The 20,750-nt window shown below is 37.4% G+C and overlaps 1 protein-coding gene across 5 annotated transcripts in view; it reads left to right on the top strand.

Moving 5' to 3' along the window:
• The window catches only part of LOC107391813 (protein TANC2), a 192,166-nt gene that overhangs the window by 30,258 nt on the left and 141,158 nt on the right, over window positions 1–20,750 (top strand). For all 5 annotated transcript variants that reach the window (XM_070546985.1, XM_070546984.1, XM_070546986.1 and 2 more), the window contains 2 exons: window positions 4,071–4,193; window positions 4,281–4,547. In XM_070546985.1, the coding sequence (XP_070403086.1) occupies window positions 4,071–4,193; window positions 4,281–4,547 (390 nt within the window). The remainder of the gene's footprint in view (window positions 1–4,070; window positions 4,194–4,280; window positions 4,548–20,750) is intronic.

Here is a 20,750-nt window from a genome sequence, read left to right on the forward strand (position 1 = left end):
CGATAATTTTAACCTGTTTTGGAACCGTTTCTCCTTTTTCAGACGAGATGGTATTCACCCTAACCAACATAGCTCTAGCATGCTAACCGCTAACATCCGGTATGCTGTGCAGTCCCATAGATATACATCTGTGGTGGATTCCCTTCCACAGACATGTTGGTTTGCATCCCAGCCATCTTCACCTTCTTTGGCCATCTCTCACACCCCCACCACAAATAACATCACTCCCTACAGTCTTCCCACGATGCAACAGTCTTCTGTGTGTCTTCCAAAGGTCACAATCACCAAAATGTTGTCTTCTGCTGACAAACCCAAGAGTTTCCCTATTCCAGTTCATTTATCAACCAGCAAAGACATAACCTGCATTCATGGCCGGAGAACCCAGAACACCAGATGTTTACGACCCATCGCTCTCCAACAGATTAAGAAGACAAATGTTCTCCAGGATTCAGTTCAGGGTGCCCTGTTAAACGCCCGCTCCATCTCAAACAAATCCTTCATTTTAAATGAGCTGTTCACCAGAGAAAAGTTGGACTATTTATTTATTTCTTACGGAGACGTTGCAGCAAGACGGACACTTTGTACACTTCAATGAAATATATCTGAGAGGGAAGTGCTCTCTTAGAAACATATGGAACAATCAGATCACTGATGTATGATGGACCATAGTTATTAAGAGCTTTATATGTGGGAACGAGGATCTTAACAAGAGTCGTCTCAAGGCACTTCACAAAGTAAACAATCCAACACAGGTCAGTTCATTAAGCCAATCAGTAAAAAGTTTCCTATATAAGGAACCCAGCAGGTCGCATCGAGTCACTGACTAGTGTCAGAGTCTTTACAACAGTCCTCATACTAAGCAAGCATGCAGCGACAGTGGAGAGGAAAACTCCCTTTTAACAGGAAGAAACCTCCAGAGGATCCTGGCTCAGAATAAGCAGCCATCCTCCACGACTCACTGGGGATGGAGAAGACACACACACACACACACACACACACACACACACACACACACACACACACACACACACACACACACACACACACACACACTCACACACACACACACTCACACACACTCACACACACACACACACACACACACACACACACACACACACACACACACACACACACACACACATGAGTAGTGTTTCTATGGTTATATTGTGATTTCTTAGTAAATATTCTATTTGGTGAGAGATAAACTTTATTGTATTTATCCTAGTGAATCTATAATTGAACGGGTAAACTAGTAGTAGCACATCCAATGTCAAAGAGAGTAAAAAGTTATTATCAGGAGAGGGAGAATGTTTAAGTGATTAGCAGCAGTGTGCTAGCCGATGGCCCCCTCCATGAGGCCACCACAGCTCAGCTGAACATCGTTGTAGCTTCTTCTGGGGAGAAAAACACTTGGAGAAAAAATAAAGTTAACAGCTGAAATAGCAGGAAATAATACAGTTAAAGAGCAGATTGTAGAAGAAAGTAGTCGAGTGTGGAAAGTGGTCAGTGTATCCTTCAGCAGTCTAAGCCTATAGCAGCATAACTACAGAGATAACTCTGGATAATCTATCCTATTTAGATGGAGGCATGTTGGAGGCAGGGCAAGGGAGAGCCGTCTTTACCGACTGTACACTCCACCTCCCTCTACTCCCCCACTTGTCCAGATCTAGGCTAACATCAGATTTTAACCATAGGCCCTATCAAATAAAAATGTTTTAGCCTTGTCTTAAAAGTAGACAAGGTGTCTGCCTCACGGACTAAAGCTGTGAGCTGGTTCCACAGGAGAGGAGCCTGATAACTAAAATATCTGCCTCCCATCCTAAGTTTAGATATTCTTGGATCCACCAGTAAACCTGCAGTCTGAGAGCGAAGTGCTCGGTTAGGAACGTATGGAACAATCAGGTCACTGATGTATGATGGAGATTGATTATTAAGGGCTTTATATGTGAGAAGAAGGATCTTAAAATCTATTCTGAATTTAACAGGTAGCCAATGTAGGGAAGCTAAGACAGGAGAGATATGATCTCTCTTTTTAATTCTCATCAGAACTCTAGCTGCAGCATTTTGGACAAGCTGAAGTTTTTTAACTACATTCTGTGGACTTCCTGAGAGTAATGAATTACAGTAATCCAGTCTTGCTGTAATAAATGCATGAACTAGTTTTTCAGCATCACTCCTGGAAAGGATGCTTCTAATCTTAGCAATATTCCGAAGGTGGAAAAAGGAAATCCTACAAATCTGTTTAACCTGGGATTTGAATGACATGTCCTGGTCAAAGATAACACCAAGGTTCCTTACTTTGTTCTTAGAGATTAATGTAATGCCATTAAGGTCAGGCGATTGGCTAAGCAATTTCCTTTTCTGGGTTTCAGGTCCAAAGATGAGAACTTCAGTATTGTCTCGATTTAAAAGCAGAAAGTTTAGAGTCATCCAATTTTTTATGTCTTCAAGACAAGCCTGTAATCTACCTAACCGATTAGGTTCATGAGGGTTAATGGATAGATATAACTGAGTATCGTCAGTTCTTCCGGGGGACCCATGAGCCGACCGGAAAGGGAGGAGACTTAAGCTCCCTATGTTACTGAACTGTTAAAGCCTTATGCTCCAACCGGAGTCCTCAGGTCCACACACCAGAACCTTCTAGATGTTCCAAAGGCCAGATATAAAAGTCAAGGTGATCGCTCCTTCCAGACTGTTGCACCCCGACTTTGGAATGATCTTCCTTTATCCTTACATAGCATTGACAGTCTGAACACTTTTAATAACAGCTGAAGATCCTTTTATTTATAGCTGCTTTTATTGAAGTCTTTTGTTTTCTTATTTTTAACTCAAATTTGTAATCATTTTTCATCTGTTTTGTGGTATTTTATAATTTTATGACTTTATTTTTCAGATTTTATTCTGTTTCTGTTTTAACATCATGATTTTATGTTTTATTTTGTTTTGATCTATGTGAAGCACTTTGTGATTCTATGTCTGTGATGAGTGCAATATAAATAAAATTTTCTTACTTACTTAATCCTGTCAGTGGAGAGGAACAACTTCAATATCAAACATGATTTCCTTCTTTTTCGTTTAATGGCAAACTGCATAAACAATCCGTGACCTTTGAAGTCTCGAGGGATCTTGTGATCTTGCGAGTCCAGCGAAGAGTCCAGCGAGGAGTCCAGCGAAGAGTCCAGCAAGGAGTCCAGCGATGAGTCCAGCAAGGAGTCCAGCAAGGAGTCCAGCGAAGAGTCCAGCGAAGAGTCCAGAGAAGAGTCCAGCGAAGAGTCCAGCGAAGAGTCCAGCGAATAATCCAGCAAAGAGTCCAGCAAAGAGTCCAGCGAGGAGTCCAGCGAAGAGTCCAGCGAAGAGTCCAGTGAGGAGTCCGATGAGGAGTCCAGCGAATAGTCCAGCGAATAATCCAGCAAAGAGTCCAGCGAGGAGTCCAGCGAAGAGTCCAGCGAGGAGTCCAGCGAGGAGTCCAGCGAAGAGTCCAGCGAAGAGTCCGGCCAAGAGTCCGACGAGGAGTCCAGCGAATAGTCCAGCGAATAATCCAGCAAAGAGTCCAGCAAAGAGTCCAGCAAAGAGTCCAGCGAGGAGTCCAGCGAAGAGTCCAGCGAAGAGTCCAGCGAGGAGTCCAGCGAATAGTCCAGCGAATAATCCAGCAAAGAGTCCAGCAAAGAGTCCAGCAAAGAGTCCAGCGAGGAGTCCAGCGAAGAGTCCAGAGAAGAGTCCAGCGAGGAGTCCAGCAAATAGTCCAGCGAGGAGTCCAGCGAAGAAGCCGTTCTGCAGCCAAGAATCTCCCAGTGTGCACTGGATCTTATTCAAACTTGCGAGTAAACCAATCCGCTGCCATTCTGCGCCACTGATGCTTCCAATGTGAAATAGAGGTTACACTAGTTGTTGTTGCGCTCTTTTGTAGATGCTATTTAATATCTATTATTTTTATGTTTATGATCATGCATATTGTGTATGACCCAATTTGCCTTCTATTTCTCCTTGATCTTTGCTGTGAAGAACATCTGCAATTGCATTTGGATTGATTAATCTGCTCTCGCCTAACCTGTACCCTCTCCATCCAGCTACTAGTTCAGCCCACATCGAAGACCTGGCATACCTGGATGAACAACAGAGACACGTTCTCTCAAAGACATCCCTTGGGATGCTCAAGCAGGATTCTGGGAGTCGCAGTCAGCATAACAGGGGTGAAAACAAAACTCTCACAGTCCTAAACACACACTTTTTAAAACCACACTGTGTGAAATTAAAGTTTTCTCTCTCTCCTCTTGCAGCCTGTTTCAGTTCCACCATCAACCTGAAGCCACTCCAGTTTGAAATTCCTGGCCTCTTGGCTGACTGGATGTTTACTGGGAGGGAGTGGCTATTCCAGGAGTTGGATGCCTGCCTTTGCAGTGACGACCCTGAGACTAACAGGGGGGTGGTGATAACTGGCAACATGGGGTTTGGAAAAACAGCTGTCATTGCACGCTTGGTTGCACTGAGTTGTCATGGAAACCTCATGTGGCCTTCTGCCTCCAGTAGCAAGACCATACACACATGTAAGACCAAAAAACCAGCAAACATGAAATGTCCATGTTTGTCCATAGCTCTGGACATTCACACCTTTGCTTTGTTCTATCCTGTGCCTCAGACAGTAACCCTCAGCTGTCTCCTACTGATGTATAGATAGATAGAGACACCCTCAGCTGCAAATTGCATCGATACGGGACTGACTCAGCTGTTGTTTCTGTTCAAGAGTGTGCACGTACAGCATGTGTGCCTCATGCACGAGCTTACTATTGAAGCTGCAGTTACGCGTGTAGCCTGAGGGGCAATCGCGAACATAAAAATGTCAAACTGCTTATAGTCCCTTTAATTTTAGCTAAACACTGCATGAAAACAAGGACTACTAGAACTGCAAGCAGTTATCAACGGGTTCCAAGCCACCAGCGCCAGTCGCCCACCCGCCCCGCCCTCAACTTCGCCAGTCCTCCCGCGGTCCCGCCCCAAAAACACGTTCTCCTTCCGGCGTCCCGTCAGCTCACTTCAACCGGCGCAATGAAAGTAACACTCAGGATATGTCATTAAACCTGCGAAGCCTATACACATATCTTTCAGAGGCATGGCTGACTTCTCAATCGTGATTACAATGGAATTCCACTGTTTCCTTATTAAAGAACGTGAAGATTTAATGAGTGAGATTATCAAACAATGATCTATACATCAACAGAATATTACAAATAACATAAATACTTGATAATGTCTTTAGATTTAAAAGATTTTCAACAAAAACTATGAGCTTCATTTTGTAACTTACTGACCAAATGTTTTAAAAAATCATGAAAAATACATAAATCATCCTAAAATTACCAAAATATTCTCACATGGCAGTGTTAACATGCGGAATAATATGATGTTGTTTTTAAATCAGTAGACTCAAAGCTTTTTTGAAGAAAAATTGGGAAATATAACTATAAAGGTCACAACAAAAATTAAAATATTCATAAAAAAATAGTGCTACTTTCTAAAATTAGGAGAAAAATCTCAGATCACCATAGGTACATGTGGAATGTTGTAAATGGCTTATATTTACTGTATACCTGAAAAGCTTTCTGACAAAAATTAATTACGTTGTTGTCCAACTATACAGAAAAACTGGTAAAAAGTTAAAAATTCATTAAAAATTTATGCTTTTGTACAGAAATCTCAAAATATTCCCAGGTTGCCTCTGTGACGTGAGAATTCTTCTTATATTTTTGTTGGGGTCATAAATGTAAAACTGTACTTACAATAAAATAATATTTGCATTAGTGGCTGTAGACAAAAATATGTCCTATAATTAAACACTAGGGGGAGCTCAAATCAAGACGACATTTTTTTTGTTTCATAAACCACCTAAGAGTGAACTTTGTGGCAAATTACAAGAAGATTGTCAGAACAGAATTTGCGCTACAATTGCTAGCCTAAAAATGTATTTTTGTAAATATAAAGCGCAAACCTATTTGTGGAGCTGCGGCTTTCGTGACATAAGCTCTAGCCTATACAGTTAACACATTCTGGAAATCTTAGCCTCTTACATGCAAATAGTGATTTTTAGGAAATTTTTCAAATTTGAAATTTGAAATGATCATAAACCACGCCCACTTTGATCAATCATTACCATATTGATAATGTAGTCTTAAGACTCTATAGTGATGACAGCCACTAAGTTTCGTGCAGATCCATTTAGCCGGTTCAGCAGTATAATTTCTTCCCAGTTATAGCGCCCCCTATTGTTTAATAAAGTTGAAAACCAGGACATACACTTGAATTGACCTTAGGTATGACTGTTATGAACAGCTTTGAAAAATGTCAAAATCTTTTGAAGTTACGCTAATAAAACTTTTTCATTCCCAAAAAATTATTTTAAAAAATCATATTAAAAAAAAATAAGAAATTATCCAAAATCCCTTCACATCTTTTGGTCAGCCGCTCCTCCTCTCTTGTCAGGGAAAGTTGTGATGTGATTGAGTTTGACGGCCGGGAGGAGTTAACGAAAGTACGTTGGACTTACTATGCAAATTTCTACTAATTTGCATAAGTTTAAAACATTTTTTAAAATACTCATCTAAATTTGACTGACTCAATGAACACACTGGATGAGATCATTTGTTTTTTAACGAAAGAAATGGGGAGAAACATGCCAAAAATATTTTTGGGGTACCACAGCGCCACCTATTGGACAAATTTCAAAAAAAATTCTGTGATTGTAGATGTCGCTATGACTGATATGAATTGTAATTTTCTGTATAGAATATGTATTTTTCATGAGTAAAAGGGCGAAAATTTTTAAAGCCTATAAGCCACGCCCACTTTTAAATCATTTTCGAAATATAGCTTAAGGGTCCAATGATTAACATATGTGCCAAGTTCTGTGGAAATCCATCAAGCCGTTTAGCTGAAACAAACTTTTTGACTCTTTAGCGCCCCCTATTGATGAATGCAAACAAAATCGGGTAGATAGGGCTTACCGCTCATACTTCATAAGGGTCTAGAGTCTCATCAATTTATCTTGAGAAATGGTCAAGATATCATCAATTACCACATGTGCTAGCTAGCGCACTGATTTTGACATGGTGTCATTAGCCCAATTTTCAATATTTCTGCATTTTTCTTCACCACAACAACTTACCTTAGTCCATAGATCACATGTACGAAGTTTGAAGTTGATTCGACGAAAAATGACGAATAGGTGATTAAAAGTAAGTTTTGCGTTTTTTGCGATCTAGCAAAAAATCTAATTAGGCGGAAATGGGCGTGGCCAATACAAACGACGTGCAGAATTATCCAAGGATCATGTACATATAAAGTTTTTGACTGTAGGACCTATGGTTTGGGAGCTAGTAGCTGAAACGTATTCACCTCCGCAATAGCGCCACCTAGGTGACTCGGGGTCCAAATTTTCGAATCTGAGTAGCGGTCAGGATTTTGTATCAGACTGCCATGTCAGATTTTTCCTGGCAATTTCTGGCTCCTGCCCCCATACAGACGTAGCGGAGAAGAATAATGAATAACTAGAACTGCAAGCAGTTATCAACGGGTTCCAAGCCCCCAGCGCCAGTCGCCTACCCGGCCCCGCCCTCCACTTCGCCAGTCCTCACGCGGTCCCGCCCCAAAAACACGTTCTCCCGCCGGCGTTCGTCAGCTCACTTCAACCGGCGCAATGAAAGTAACACTCAGGATACGTCATTAAACCTGCAAAGCCTATACACATATCTTTCAGAGGCATGGCTGACTCCTCAATCGTGATTACAATGGAATTCCACTGTTTCCTTATTAAAGAACGTGAAGATTTAATGAGTGAGGTTATCAAACAATGATCTATACATCAACAGAATATTACCAATAACATAAACACTTGATAATGTCTTTAGATTTAAAAGATTTTCAACAAAAACTATGAGTTTCATTTTGTGACTTACTGAACAAATGTTTTAAAAAATCATGAAAAATACATAAATCATCCTAAAATTACCAAAATATTCTCACATGGCAGTGTTAACATGCGGAATAATATGATGTTGTTTTTAAATCAGTAGACTCAAAGCTTTTTTGAAGAAAAATTGGGAAATATAACTATAAAGGTCACAACAAAAATAAAAATATTCATAAAAAAATAGTGCTACTTTCTAAAATTAGGAGAAAAATCTCAGATCACCATAGGTACATGTGGGATGTTATAAATGGCTTATATTTACTGTATACCTAAAAAGCTTTCTAACAAAAATTAATTACGTTGTTGTCCAAATATACAGAAAAACTGGTAAAAAGTTAAAAATTCATTAAAAATATACACTTTTGTACAGAAATCTCAAAATATTCCCAGGTTGCCTCTGTGATGTGAGAATTCTTCTTATATTTTTGTTGGGGTCATAAATGTAAAACTGTACTTACAATAAAATAATACTTGCATTAGTGGCTGTAGACAAAAATATGTCCTATAATTAAACACTAGGGGGAGCTCAAATCAAGACGACATTTCTTTTTGTTTCATAACCCACCTAAGAGTGAACTTTGTGGCAAATTACAAGAAGATTGTGAGAACAGAATTTGCGCTACAATTGCTAGCCTAAAAACGTATTTTCGTAAATATAAAGCGCAAACCTCTTTGTGGAGCTGCGGCTTTCGTGACATAAGCTCTAGCCTATTCATTTAACACAATCTGGAAATCTTAGCCTCTTACATGCAAATAGTGATTTTTAGGAAATTTTTCAAATTTGAAATTTTAAATGATCATAAACCACGCCCACTTTGATCAATCATTACCATATTGATAATGTAGTCTTAAGACTTTATAGTGATGACAGCCACTAAGTTTCGTGCCGATCCATTTAGCCGGTTCAGCAGTATAATTTCTTCCCAGTTATAGCGCCCCCTATTGTTTAATCAAGTTGAAAACCAGGACATACACTTGAATTGACCTTAGGTATGACTGTTATGAACAGCTTTGAAAAATGTCAAAATCTCTTGAAGTTACGCTAAAAAAACTTTTTCATTCCCAAAAAATTATTTAAAAAAATCATATTTAAAAAAATAAGCAAATTATCGAAAATCCCTTCACATCTTTTGGTCAGCCGCTCCTCCTCTCTTGTCAGGGAAAGTTTTGATGTGATTGAGTTTGACGGCCGGGAGGAGTTAACGAAAGTACGTTGGACTTACTATGCAAATTTCTACTAATTTGCATAAGTTTAAAACATTTTTTAAATTACTCATCTAAATTTGACTGACTCAAAGAACACATTGGAATAGATCATTTGTTTTTTTACAAAAGAAATGGGGAGAAACATGCCAAAAATATTTTTGGGGTACCAGAGCGCCACCTATTGGACAAAATTCAAAAAATTTTCTGTGATTGTAGATGTCACGATGACTGATATGAATTGTAATTTTCTGTATAGAATATGTATTTTTCATGAGTAAAAGGGCGAAAATTTTTAAAGCCTATAAGCCACGCCCACTTTTTAATCATTTTCAAAATATAGCTTAAGGGTCCGACGATTAACATATGTGCCAAGTTCTGTGGAAATCCATCAAGCCGTTTAGCTGAAACAAACTTTTTGACTCTTTAGCGCCCCCTATTGGTGAATCCAAACAAAATGGGGTAGATAGGACTTACCGCTCATACTTTGTAAGGTTCTAGAGTCTCATCAATTTATTTTGAGAAATGGTGAAGATATCATCAATTAACACATGTGCTAGCTAGCGCACTGATTTTGACATGGTGTCATTAGCCCAATTTTCAATATTTCTGCATTTTTCTTCATCACAACAACTTAGCCTAGTCCATAGATCACATGTACGAAGTTTGAAGTTGATTCGACGAAAAATGTCGAATAGGTGATTAAAACTAAGTTTTGCATTTTTTGCGATCTAGCAAAAAATCTAGTTAGGCGGAAATGGGCGTGGCCAATACAAAAACGATGGAGAATCAATCAAGGATCATGTGCATATAAAGTTTTTGACTGTAGGACCTACGGTTTGGGAGCTAGTAGCTGAAACGTGTTGACCTCTGCAATAGCGCCACCTAGGTGACCCGGGGTCCAAATTTTCGAATCTGAGTAGCGGTCAGGATTTTCTATCAGACTGCCATGTCAGATTTTTCCTTGCAATTTCAGGCTCTTGCGCCCATACAGACACAGCGGAGAAGAATAATAATAATAAATAATAAACTAGAACTGCAAGCAGTTATCAACGGGTTCCAAGCCCCCAGCGCCAGTCGCCCACCCGCCCCGCCCTCAACTTCGCCAGTCCTCACGCGGTCCCGCCCCAAAAACACGTTCTCCCGCCGGCGTCCCGTCAGCTCACTTCAACCGGCGCAATGAAAGTAACACTCAGGATACGTCATTAAACCTGCAAAGCCTATACACATATCTTTCAGAGGCATGGCTGACTTCTCAATCGTGATTACAATGGAATTCCACTGTTTCCTTATTAAAGAACGTGAAGATTTAATGAGTGAGATTATCAAACAATCATCTATACATCAACAGAATATTACAAATAACATAAAGACTTGATAATGTCTTTAGATTTAATAGATTTTCAACAAAAACAATGAGTTTCATTTTGTGACTTACTGATCAATTGTTTTAAGAAATCATGAAAAATACATAAATCATCATAAAATTACCAAAATATTCTCACATGGCAGTGTTAACATGCGGAATAATATGATGTTGTTTTTAAATCAGTTGACTCAAAGCTTTTTTGAAGAAAAATTAGGAAATATAACTATAAAGGTCACAACAAAAATTTAAATATTCATAAAAAAATAGTGCTACTTTCTATAATTAGGAGAAAAATCTCAGATCACCATAGGTACGTGTGGAATGTTGTAAATGGCTTATATTTACTGTATACCTAAAAAGTTTTCTAACAAAAATTAATTACGTTGTTGTCCAACTATACAGAAAAACTGGTAAAAAGTTAAAAATTAATTAAAAATCTATGCTTTTGTACAGAAATCTCAAAATATTCCCAGGTTGCCTCTGTGACGTGAGAATTCTTCTTATATTTTTGTTGGGGTCATAAATGTAAAACTGTACTTACAATAAAATAATATTTTCATTAGTGTCTGTAGACAAAAATATGTCCTAAAATTAAACACAAGGGGGAGCTCATATCAAGACGACATTTTTTTTGTTTCATAAACCACCTAAGAGTGAACTTTGTAGCAAATTACAAGAAGGTTGTGAGAACAGAATTTGCGCTACAATTGCTAGCCTAAAAATGTATTTTCATAAATATAAAGCGTAAACCTCAACATGGAGCTGCGGCTTTCGTGACATAAGCTCTAGCCTATCCAGCTACCACAATCTGGAAATCTTAGCCTCTTACATGCAAATAATGATTTTTAGGAAATTTTTCAAATTTGAAATTTTAAATGATCATAAGCCACGCCCACTTTGATAAATCATTACCATATTGATAATGTAATCTTAAGACTCTATAATGATGACAACCACTAAGTTTCGTGCAGATCCATTTAGCCAGTTCAGCAGTATAATTTCTTCCCAGTTATAGCGCCCCCTATTGTTTAATCAAGTTGAAAACCAGGACATACACTTGAATTGACCTTAGGTATGACTGTTATGAACAGCTTTGAAAAATGTCAAAATCTTTTGAAGTTACTCTAAAAAAACTTTTTCATTCTCCAAAATTTAAAAAAAAAAATCATATTAAAAAAAATAAGCAAATTATCCAAAATCCCTTCACATCTTTTGGTCAGCCGCTCCTCCTCTCTTGTCAGGGAAAGATGTGATGTGATTGAGTTTGACGGCCGGGAGGAGTTAACGAAAGTACGTTGGACTTACTATGCAAATTTCTACTAATTTGCATAAGTTTAAAACATTTTTTAAAATACTCATCTAAATTTGACTGACTCAATGAACATACTGGATGAGATCATTTGTTTTTTTACGAAAGTAATGGGGAGAAACATGCCAAAAATATTTTTGGGGTACCACAGCGCCACCTATTGGACAAAATTCAAAAAATTTTCTGTGATTGTAGATGTCATTATGACTGATATGAATTGTAATTTTCTGTATAGAATATGTATTTTTCAGGAGTAAATGGGCGAAAACGTTTAAAGCCTATTTATAGCCTATAAGCCACGCCCACTTTTTAATCATTTTCAAAATATAGCTTAAGGGTCCGATGATTAACATATGTGCCAAGTTCTGTGGAAATCCATCAAGCCGTTTAGCTGAAACAAACTTTTTGACTCTTTAGCGCCCCCTATTGGTGAATCCACACAAAATCGGGTAGATAGGGCTTACCGCTCATACTTCATAAGGGTGTAGAGTCTCATCAATTTATCTTGAGAAATGGTGAAGATATCATCAATTACCACATGTGCTAGCTAGCACACTGATTTTGACATGGTGTCATTAGCCCAATTTTCAATATTTCTGCCTTTTTCTTCATCACCACAACTTATCTTAGTCCATAGATCATATGTACGAAGTTTGAAGTTGATTCGACGAAAAATGACGAATAGGTGATTAAAAGTAAGTTTTGAGTTTTTTGCGATCTAGCAAAAAATCTAGTTAGGCGGAAATGGGCGTGGCCAATACAAAAAAGATGGAGAATCACCCAAGGATCATGTACATATAAAGTTTATGACTGTAGGACCTACGGTTTGGGAGCTAGTAGCTGAAACGTGTTGACCTCCGCAATAGCGCCACCTAGGTGACGCGGGGTCCAAATTTTCGAATCTGAGTAGCGGTCAGGATTTTGTATCAGACTGCCATGTCAGATTTTTCCTGGCAATTTCTGGCTCCTGCCCCCATACAAACGTAGCGGAGAAGAATAATAAATAACTAGAACTGCAAGCAGTTATCAACGGGTTCCAAGCCCCCAGCGCCAGTCGCCCACCCGCCCCGCCCTCAACTTCGCCAGTCCTCACGCGGTCCCGCCCCAAAAACACGTTCTCCCGCCGGCGTCCCGTCAGCTCACTTCAACCGGCGCAATGAAAGTAACACTCAGGATACGTCATTAAACCTGCAAAGCCTATACACATATCTTTCAGAGGCATGGCTGACTTCTCAATCGTGATTACAATGGAATTCCACTGTTTCCTTATTAAAGAACGTGAAGATTTAATGAGTGAGATTATCAAACAATCATCTATACATCAACAGAATATTACAAATAACATAAAGACTTGATAATGTCTTTAGATTTAATAGATTTTCAACAAAAACAATGAGTTTCATTTTGTGACTTACTGATCAATTGTTTTAAAAAATCATGAAAAATACATAAATCATCATAAAATTACCAAAATATTCTCACATGGCAGTGTTAACATGCGGAATAATATGATGTTGTTTTTAAATCAGTTGACTCAAAGCTTTTTTGAAGAAAAATTAGGAAATATAACTATAAAGGTCACAACAAAAATTTAAATATTCATAAAAATATAGTGCTACTTTCTATAATTAGGAGAAAAATCTCAGATCACCATAGGTACGTGTGGAATGTTGTAAATGGCTTATATTTACTGTATACCTAAAAAGTTTTCTAACAAAAATTAATTACGTTGTTGTCCAACTATACAGAAAAACTGGTAAAAAGTTAAAAATTAATTAAAAATCTATGCTTTTGTACAGAAATCTCAAAATATTCCCAGGTTGCCTCTGTGACGTGAGAATTCTTCTTATATTTTTGTTGGGGTCATAAATGTAAAACTGTACTTACAATAAAATAATATTTGCATTAGTGTCTGTAGACAAAAATATGTCCTAAAATTAAACACAAGGGGGAGCTCATATCAAGACGACATTTTTTTTGTTTCATAAACCACCTAAGAGTGAACTTTGTAGCAAATTACAAGAAGGTTGTGAGAACAGAATTTGCGCTACAATTGCTAGCCTAAAAATGTATTTTCATAAATATAAAGCGTAAACCTCAACATGGAGCTGCGGCTTTCGTGACATAAGCTCTAGCCTATCCAGCTAACACAATCTGGAAATCTTAGCCTCTTACATGCAAATAATGATTTTTAGGAAATTTTTCAAATTTGAAATTTTAAATGATCATAAGCCACGCCCACTTTGATAAATCATTACCATATTGATAATGTAATCTTAAGACTCTATAGTGATGACAACCACTAAGTTTCGTGCAGATCCATTTAGCCAGTTCAGCAGTATAATTTCTTCCCAGTTATAGCGCCCCCTATTGTTTAATCAAGTTGAAAACCAGGACATACACTTGAATTGACCTTAGGTATGACTGTTATGAACAGCTTTGAAAAATGTCAAAATCTTTTGAAGTTACTTTTAAAAAAACTTTTTCATTCTCCAAAATTTAAAAAAAAAATCATATTAAAAAAAATAAGCAAATTATCCAAAATCCCTTCACATCTTTTGGTCAGCCGCTCCTCCTCTCTTGTCAGGGAAAGATGTGATGTGATTGAGTTTGACGGCCGGGAGGAGTTAACGAAAGTACGTTGGACTTACTATGCAAATTTCTACTAATTTGCATAAGTTTAAAACATTTTTTAAAATACTCATCTAAATTTGACTGACTCAATGAACATACTGGATGAGATCATTTGTTTTTTTACGAAAGTAATGGGGAGAAACATGCCAAAAATATTTTTGGGGTACCACAGCGCCACCTATTGGACAAAATTCAAAAAATTTTCTGTGATTGTAGATGTCATTATGACTGATATGAATTGTAATTTTCTGTATAGAATATGTATTTTTCAGGAGTAAATGGGCGAAAACGTTTAAAGCCTATTTATAGCCTATAAGCCACGCCCACTTTTTAATCATTTTCAAAATATAGCTTAAGGGTCCGATGATTAACATATGTGCCAAGTTCTGTGGAAATCCATCAAGCCGTTTAGCTGAAACAAACTTTTTGACTCTTTAGCGCCCCCTATTGGTGAATCCACACAAAATCGGGTAGATAGGGCTTACCGCTCATACTTCATAAGGGTGTAGAGTCTCATCAATTTATCTTGAGAAATGGTGAAGATATCATCAATTACCACATGTGCTAGCTAGCACACTGATTTTGACATGGTGTCATTAGCCCAATTTTCAATATTTCTGCCTTTTTCTTCATCACCACAACTTATCTTAGTCCATAGATCATATGTACGATGTTTGAAGTTGATTCGACGAAAAATGACGAATAGGTGATTAAAAGTAAGTTTTGAGTTTTTTGCGATCTAGCAAAAAATCTAGTTAGGCGGAAATGGGCGTGGCCAATACAAAAAAGATGGAGAATCACCCAAGGATCATGTACATATAAAGTTTATGACTGTAGGACCTACGGTTTGGGAGCTAGTAGCTGAAACGTGTTGACCTCCGCAATAGCGCCACCTAGGTGACGCGGGGTCCAAATTTTCGAATCTGAGTAGCGGTCAGGATTTTGTATCAGACTGCCATGTCAGATTTTTCCTGGCAATTTCTGGCTCCTGCCCCCATACAAACGTAGCGGAGAAGAATAATAAATAACTAGAACTGCAAGCAGTTATCAACGGGTTCCAAGCCCCCAGCGCCAGTCGCCCACCCGCCCCGCCCTCAACTTCGCCAGTCCTCACGCGGTCCAGCCCCAAAAACACGTTCTCCCGCCGGCGTCCCGTCAGCTCACTTCAACCGGCGCAATGAAACTAACACTCAGGATACGTCATTAAACCGGCAAAGCCTATACACATATCTTTCAGAGGCATGGCTGACTTCTCAATCGTGGTTACAATGGAATTCCACTGTTTCCTTATTAAAGAACGTGAAGATTTAATGAGTGAGATTATCAAACAATATCTATACATCAACGGAATATTACAAATAGCATAAATCCTTGATAATGTCTTTAGATTTAAAAGATTTTCAACAAAAACTATGAGTTTCATTTTGTGACTTACTGACCAAATGTTTTAAAAAATCATGAAAAATACACAAATCATCCTAAAATTACCAAAATATTCTCACATGGCAGTGTTAACATGCGGAATACTATGATGTTGTTTTTAAATCAGTAGACTCAAAGCTTTTTTGAAGAAAAAATTGGGAAATATAACTATAAAGGTCACAACAAAAATTAAAATATTCATAAAAAAATAGTGCTACTTTCTAAAATTAGGAGAAAAATCTCAGATCACCATAGGTACATGTGGAATGTTGTAAATGGCTTATATTTACTGTATACCTAAAAAGCTTTCTAAAACAAATATTAATTACTTTGTTGTCCAACTATACAGAAAAACTGGTAAAAAGTTAAAAATTCATTAAAAATCTATGCTTTTGTATAGAAATCTCAAAATATTCCCAGGTTGCTTCTGTGATGTGAGAATTCTTCTCATATTTTTGATGGGGTCATAAATGTAAAACTGTACTTACAATAAAATAATATTTGCATTAGTGGCTGTAGACAAAAATATGTCCTACAATTAAACACTAGGGGGAGCTCAAATCAAGACGACATTTTTTTTGTTTCATAAACCACCTAAGAGTGAACTTTTTGGCAAATTACAAGAAGATTGTGAGAACAGAATTTGCGCTACAATTGCTAGCCTAAAAATTTATTTTCGTAAATATAAAGCGCACACCTCTTCGTGGAGCTGCGGCTTTCGTGACCTAAGCTCTAGCCTATCCAGTTAAGACAATCTGGAAATCTTAGCCTGTTACATGCAAATAGTGATTTTTAGGAAATTTTTCAAATTTGAAATTTTAAATGATCATAAACCACGCCCACTTTGATCAATCATTACCATATTGATATTGTGGTCTTAAGACTCTATAGTGATGATAACCACTAAGTTTCGTGCAGATCCATTTAGCCAGTTCAGCAGTATAATTTCTTCCCAGTTATAGCGCCCCCTATTGTTTAATCAAGTTGAAAACCAGGACATACACTTGAATTGACCTTAGGTATGGCTGTTATGAACAGCTTTGAAAATTGTCAAAATCTTTTGAAGTTACGCTAAAAAAACTTTTTCATTCCCAAAAAATTATTTTAAAAAATCATATAAAAAAAAATAAGCAAATTATCCAAAATCCCTTCACAACTTTTGGTCAGCCGCTCCTCCTCTCTTGTCAGGGAAAGTTGTGATGTGATTGAGTTTGACGGCCGGGAGGAGTTAACGAAAGTACGTTTGACATACTATGCAAATTTCTACTAATTAGCATAAGTTTAAAACACTTTTTAAAATACTCATCTAAATTTGACTGACTCAATGAACATACTGGATGAGATCATTTGTTTGTTTACGAAAAAAATGGGGAGAAACATGCCAAAAATATTTTTGGGGTACCACAGCGCCACCTATTGGACAAAATTCAAAAAATTTTCTGTGATTGTAGATGTCACTATGACTGATAAGAATTGTAATTTTCTGTTTAGAATATATATTTTTCATGAGTAAAAGGGCGAAAAATTTTAAAGCCTATAAGCCACGCCCACTTTTTAATCATTTTCAAAATGTAGCTTAAGGGTCCGATGACTAACATATGTGCCAAGTTCTGGGGAAATCCATCAAGCCGTTTAGCTCAAACAAACTTTTTGACTCTTTAGCGCCCCCTATTGGTGAATCCAAACAAAATGGGGTAGATAGGGCTTACCGCTCATACTTCATAAGGGTCTAGAGTCTCATCAGTTTATCTTGAGAAATGGTGAAGATATCATCAATTACCACATGTGCTAGCTAGCGCGCTGATTTTGACATGGTGTCATTAGCCCAATTTTCAATATTTCTGCATTTTTCTTCATCACAACAACTTAGCTTAGTCCATAGATCACATGTACGAAGTTTGAAGTTGATTCGACAAAAAATGATGAATAGGTGATTAAAAGTAAGTTTTGCGTTTTTTGCGATCTAGCAAAAAATCTAGTTAGGCGGAAATGGGCGTGGCCAATACAAAAAAGATGGAGAATCATCCAAGGATCATGGACATATGAAGTTTTTGACTATAGGACCTACGGTTTGGGAGCTAGTAACTAAAACGTGTTGACCTCCGCAATAGCGCCACCTAGGTGACGCGGGGTCCAAATTTTCGAATCTGAGTAGCGGTCAGGATTTTCTATCAGACTGCCATGTCAGATTTTCCCTGGCAATTTCAGGCTCTTGCGCCCATACAGACACAGCGGAGAAGAATAATAATAATAAATAATAAATAATAAATAATGAAAAATCCGTAGAAAAACAATAGGGTTCCCTGCCCTTTGGGCTTGGAACCCTAATAATGAAAAATCCGTAGAAAAACAATAGGGTTCCCTGCCCTTTGGGCTTGGAACCCTAATAATGAAAAATCCGTAGAAAAACAATAGGGTTCCCTGCCCTTTGGGCTTGGAACCCTAATAATAAATAATGAAAAATCCGTAGAAAAACAATAGGGTTCCCTGCCCTTTGGGCTTGGAACCCTAACTAGAACTGCAAGCAGTTATCAACGGGTTCCAAGCCCCCAGCGCCAGTCGCCCACCCGCCCCGCCCTCAACTTCGCCAGTCCTCACGCGGTCCCGCCCCAAAAACACGTTCTCCCGCCGGCGTCCCGTCAGCTCACTTCAACCGGCGCAATGAAAGTAACACTCAGGATACGTCATTAAACCTGCAAAGCCTATACACATATCTTTCAGAGGCATGGCTGACTTCTCAATCGTGATTACAATGGAATTCCACTGTTTCCTTATTAAAGAACGTGAAGATTTAATGAGTGAGATTATCAAACAATCATCTATACATCAACAGAATATTACAAATAACATAAAGACTTGATAATGTCTTTAGATTTAATAGATTTTCAACAAAAACAATGAGTTTCATTTTGTGACTTACTGATCAATTGTTTTAAAAAATCATGAAAAATACATAAATCATCATAAAATTACCAAAATATTCTCACATGGCAGTGTTAACATGCGGAATAATATGATGTTGTTTTTAAATCAGTTGACTCAAAGCTTTTTTGAAGAAAAATTAGGAAATATAACTATAAAGGTCACAACAAAAATTTAAATATTCATAAAAAAATAGTGCTACTTTCTATAATTAGGAGAAAAATCTCAGATCGCCATAGGTACGTGTGGAATGTTGTAAATGGCTTATATTTACTGTATACCTAAAAAGTTTTCTAACAAAAATTAATTACGTTGTTGTCCAACTATACAGAAAAACTGGTAAAAAGTTAAAAATTAATTAAAAATCTATGCTTTTGTACAGAAATCTCAAAATATTCCCAGGTTGCCTCTGTGATGTGAGAATTCTTCTTATATTTTTGTTGGGGTCATAAATGTAAAACTGTACTTACAATAAAATAATATTTGCATTAGTGTCTGTAGACAAAAATATTTCCTAAAATTAAACACAAGGGGGAGCTCATATCAAGACGACATTTTTTTTGTTTCATAAACCACCTAAGAGTGAACTTTGTAGCAAATTACAAGAAGGTTGTGAGAACAGAATTTGCGCTACAATTGCTAGCCTAAAAATGTATTTTCATAAATATAAAGCGTAAACCTCAACATGGAGCTGCGGCTTTCGTGACATAAGCTCTAGCCTATCCAGCTAACACAATCTGGAAATCTTAGCCTCTTACATGCAAAGAATGATTTTTAGGAAATTTTTCAAATTTGAAATTTTAAATGATAATAAGCCACGCCCACTTTGATAAATCATTACCATATTGATAATGTAATCTTAAGACTCTATAGTGATGACAACCACTAAGTTTCGTGCAGATCCATTTAGCCAGTTCAGCAGTATAATTTCTTCCCAGTTATAGCGCCCCCTATTGTTTAATCAAGTTGAAAACCAGGACATACACTTGAATTGACCTTAGGTATGACTGTTATGAACAGCTTTGAAAAATGTCAAAATCTTTTGAAGTTACTCTAAAAAAACTTTTTCATTCTCCAAAATTTTAAAAAAAAAATCATATTAAAAAAAATAAGCAAATTATCCAAAATCCCTTCACATCTTTTGGTCAGCCGCTCCTCCTCTCTTGTCAGGGAAAGATGTGATGTGATTGAGTTTGACGGCCGGGAGGAGTTAACGAAAGTACGTTGGACTTACTATGCAAATTTCTACTAATTTGCATAAGTTTAAAACATTTTTTAAAATACTCATCTAAATTTGACTGACTCAATGAACATACTGGATGAGATCATTTGTTTTTTTACGAAAGTAATGGGGAGAAACATGCCAAAAATATTTTTGGGGTACCACAGCACCACCTATTGGACAAAATTCAAAAAATTTTCTGTGATTGTAGATGTCATTATGACTGATATGAATTGTAATTTTCTGTATAGAATATGTATTTTTCAGGAGTAAATGGGCGAAAACGTTTAAAGCCTATTTATAGCCTATAAGCCACGCCCACTTTTTAATCATTTTCAAAATATAGCTTAAGGGTCCGATGATTAACATATGTGCCAAGTTCTGTGGAAATCCATCAAGCCGTTTAGCTGAAACAAACTTTTTGACTCTTTAGCGCCCCCTATTGGTGAATCCACACAAAATCGAGTAGATAGGGCTTACCGCTCATACTTCATAAGGGTGTAGAGTCTCATCAATTTATCTTGAGAAATGGTGAAGATATCATCAATTACCACATGTGCTAGCTAGCACACTGATTTTGACATGGTGTCATTAGCCCAATTTTCAATATTTCTGCCTTTTTCTTCATCACCACAACTTATCTTAGTCCATAGATCATATGTACGAAGTTTGAAGTTGATTCGACGAAAAATGACGAATAGGTGAT

Source organism: Nothobranchius furzeri, chromosome 18 (genome assembly GCF_043380555.1).
Source record: "Nothobranchius furzeri strain GRZ-AD chromosome 18, NfurGRZ-RIMD1, whole genome shotgun sequence".
NCBI lineage: Eukaryota > Metazoa > Chordata > Actinopteri > Cyprinodontiformes > Nothobranchiidae > Nothobranchius > Nothobranchius furzeri.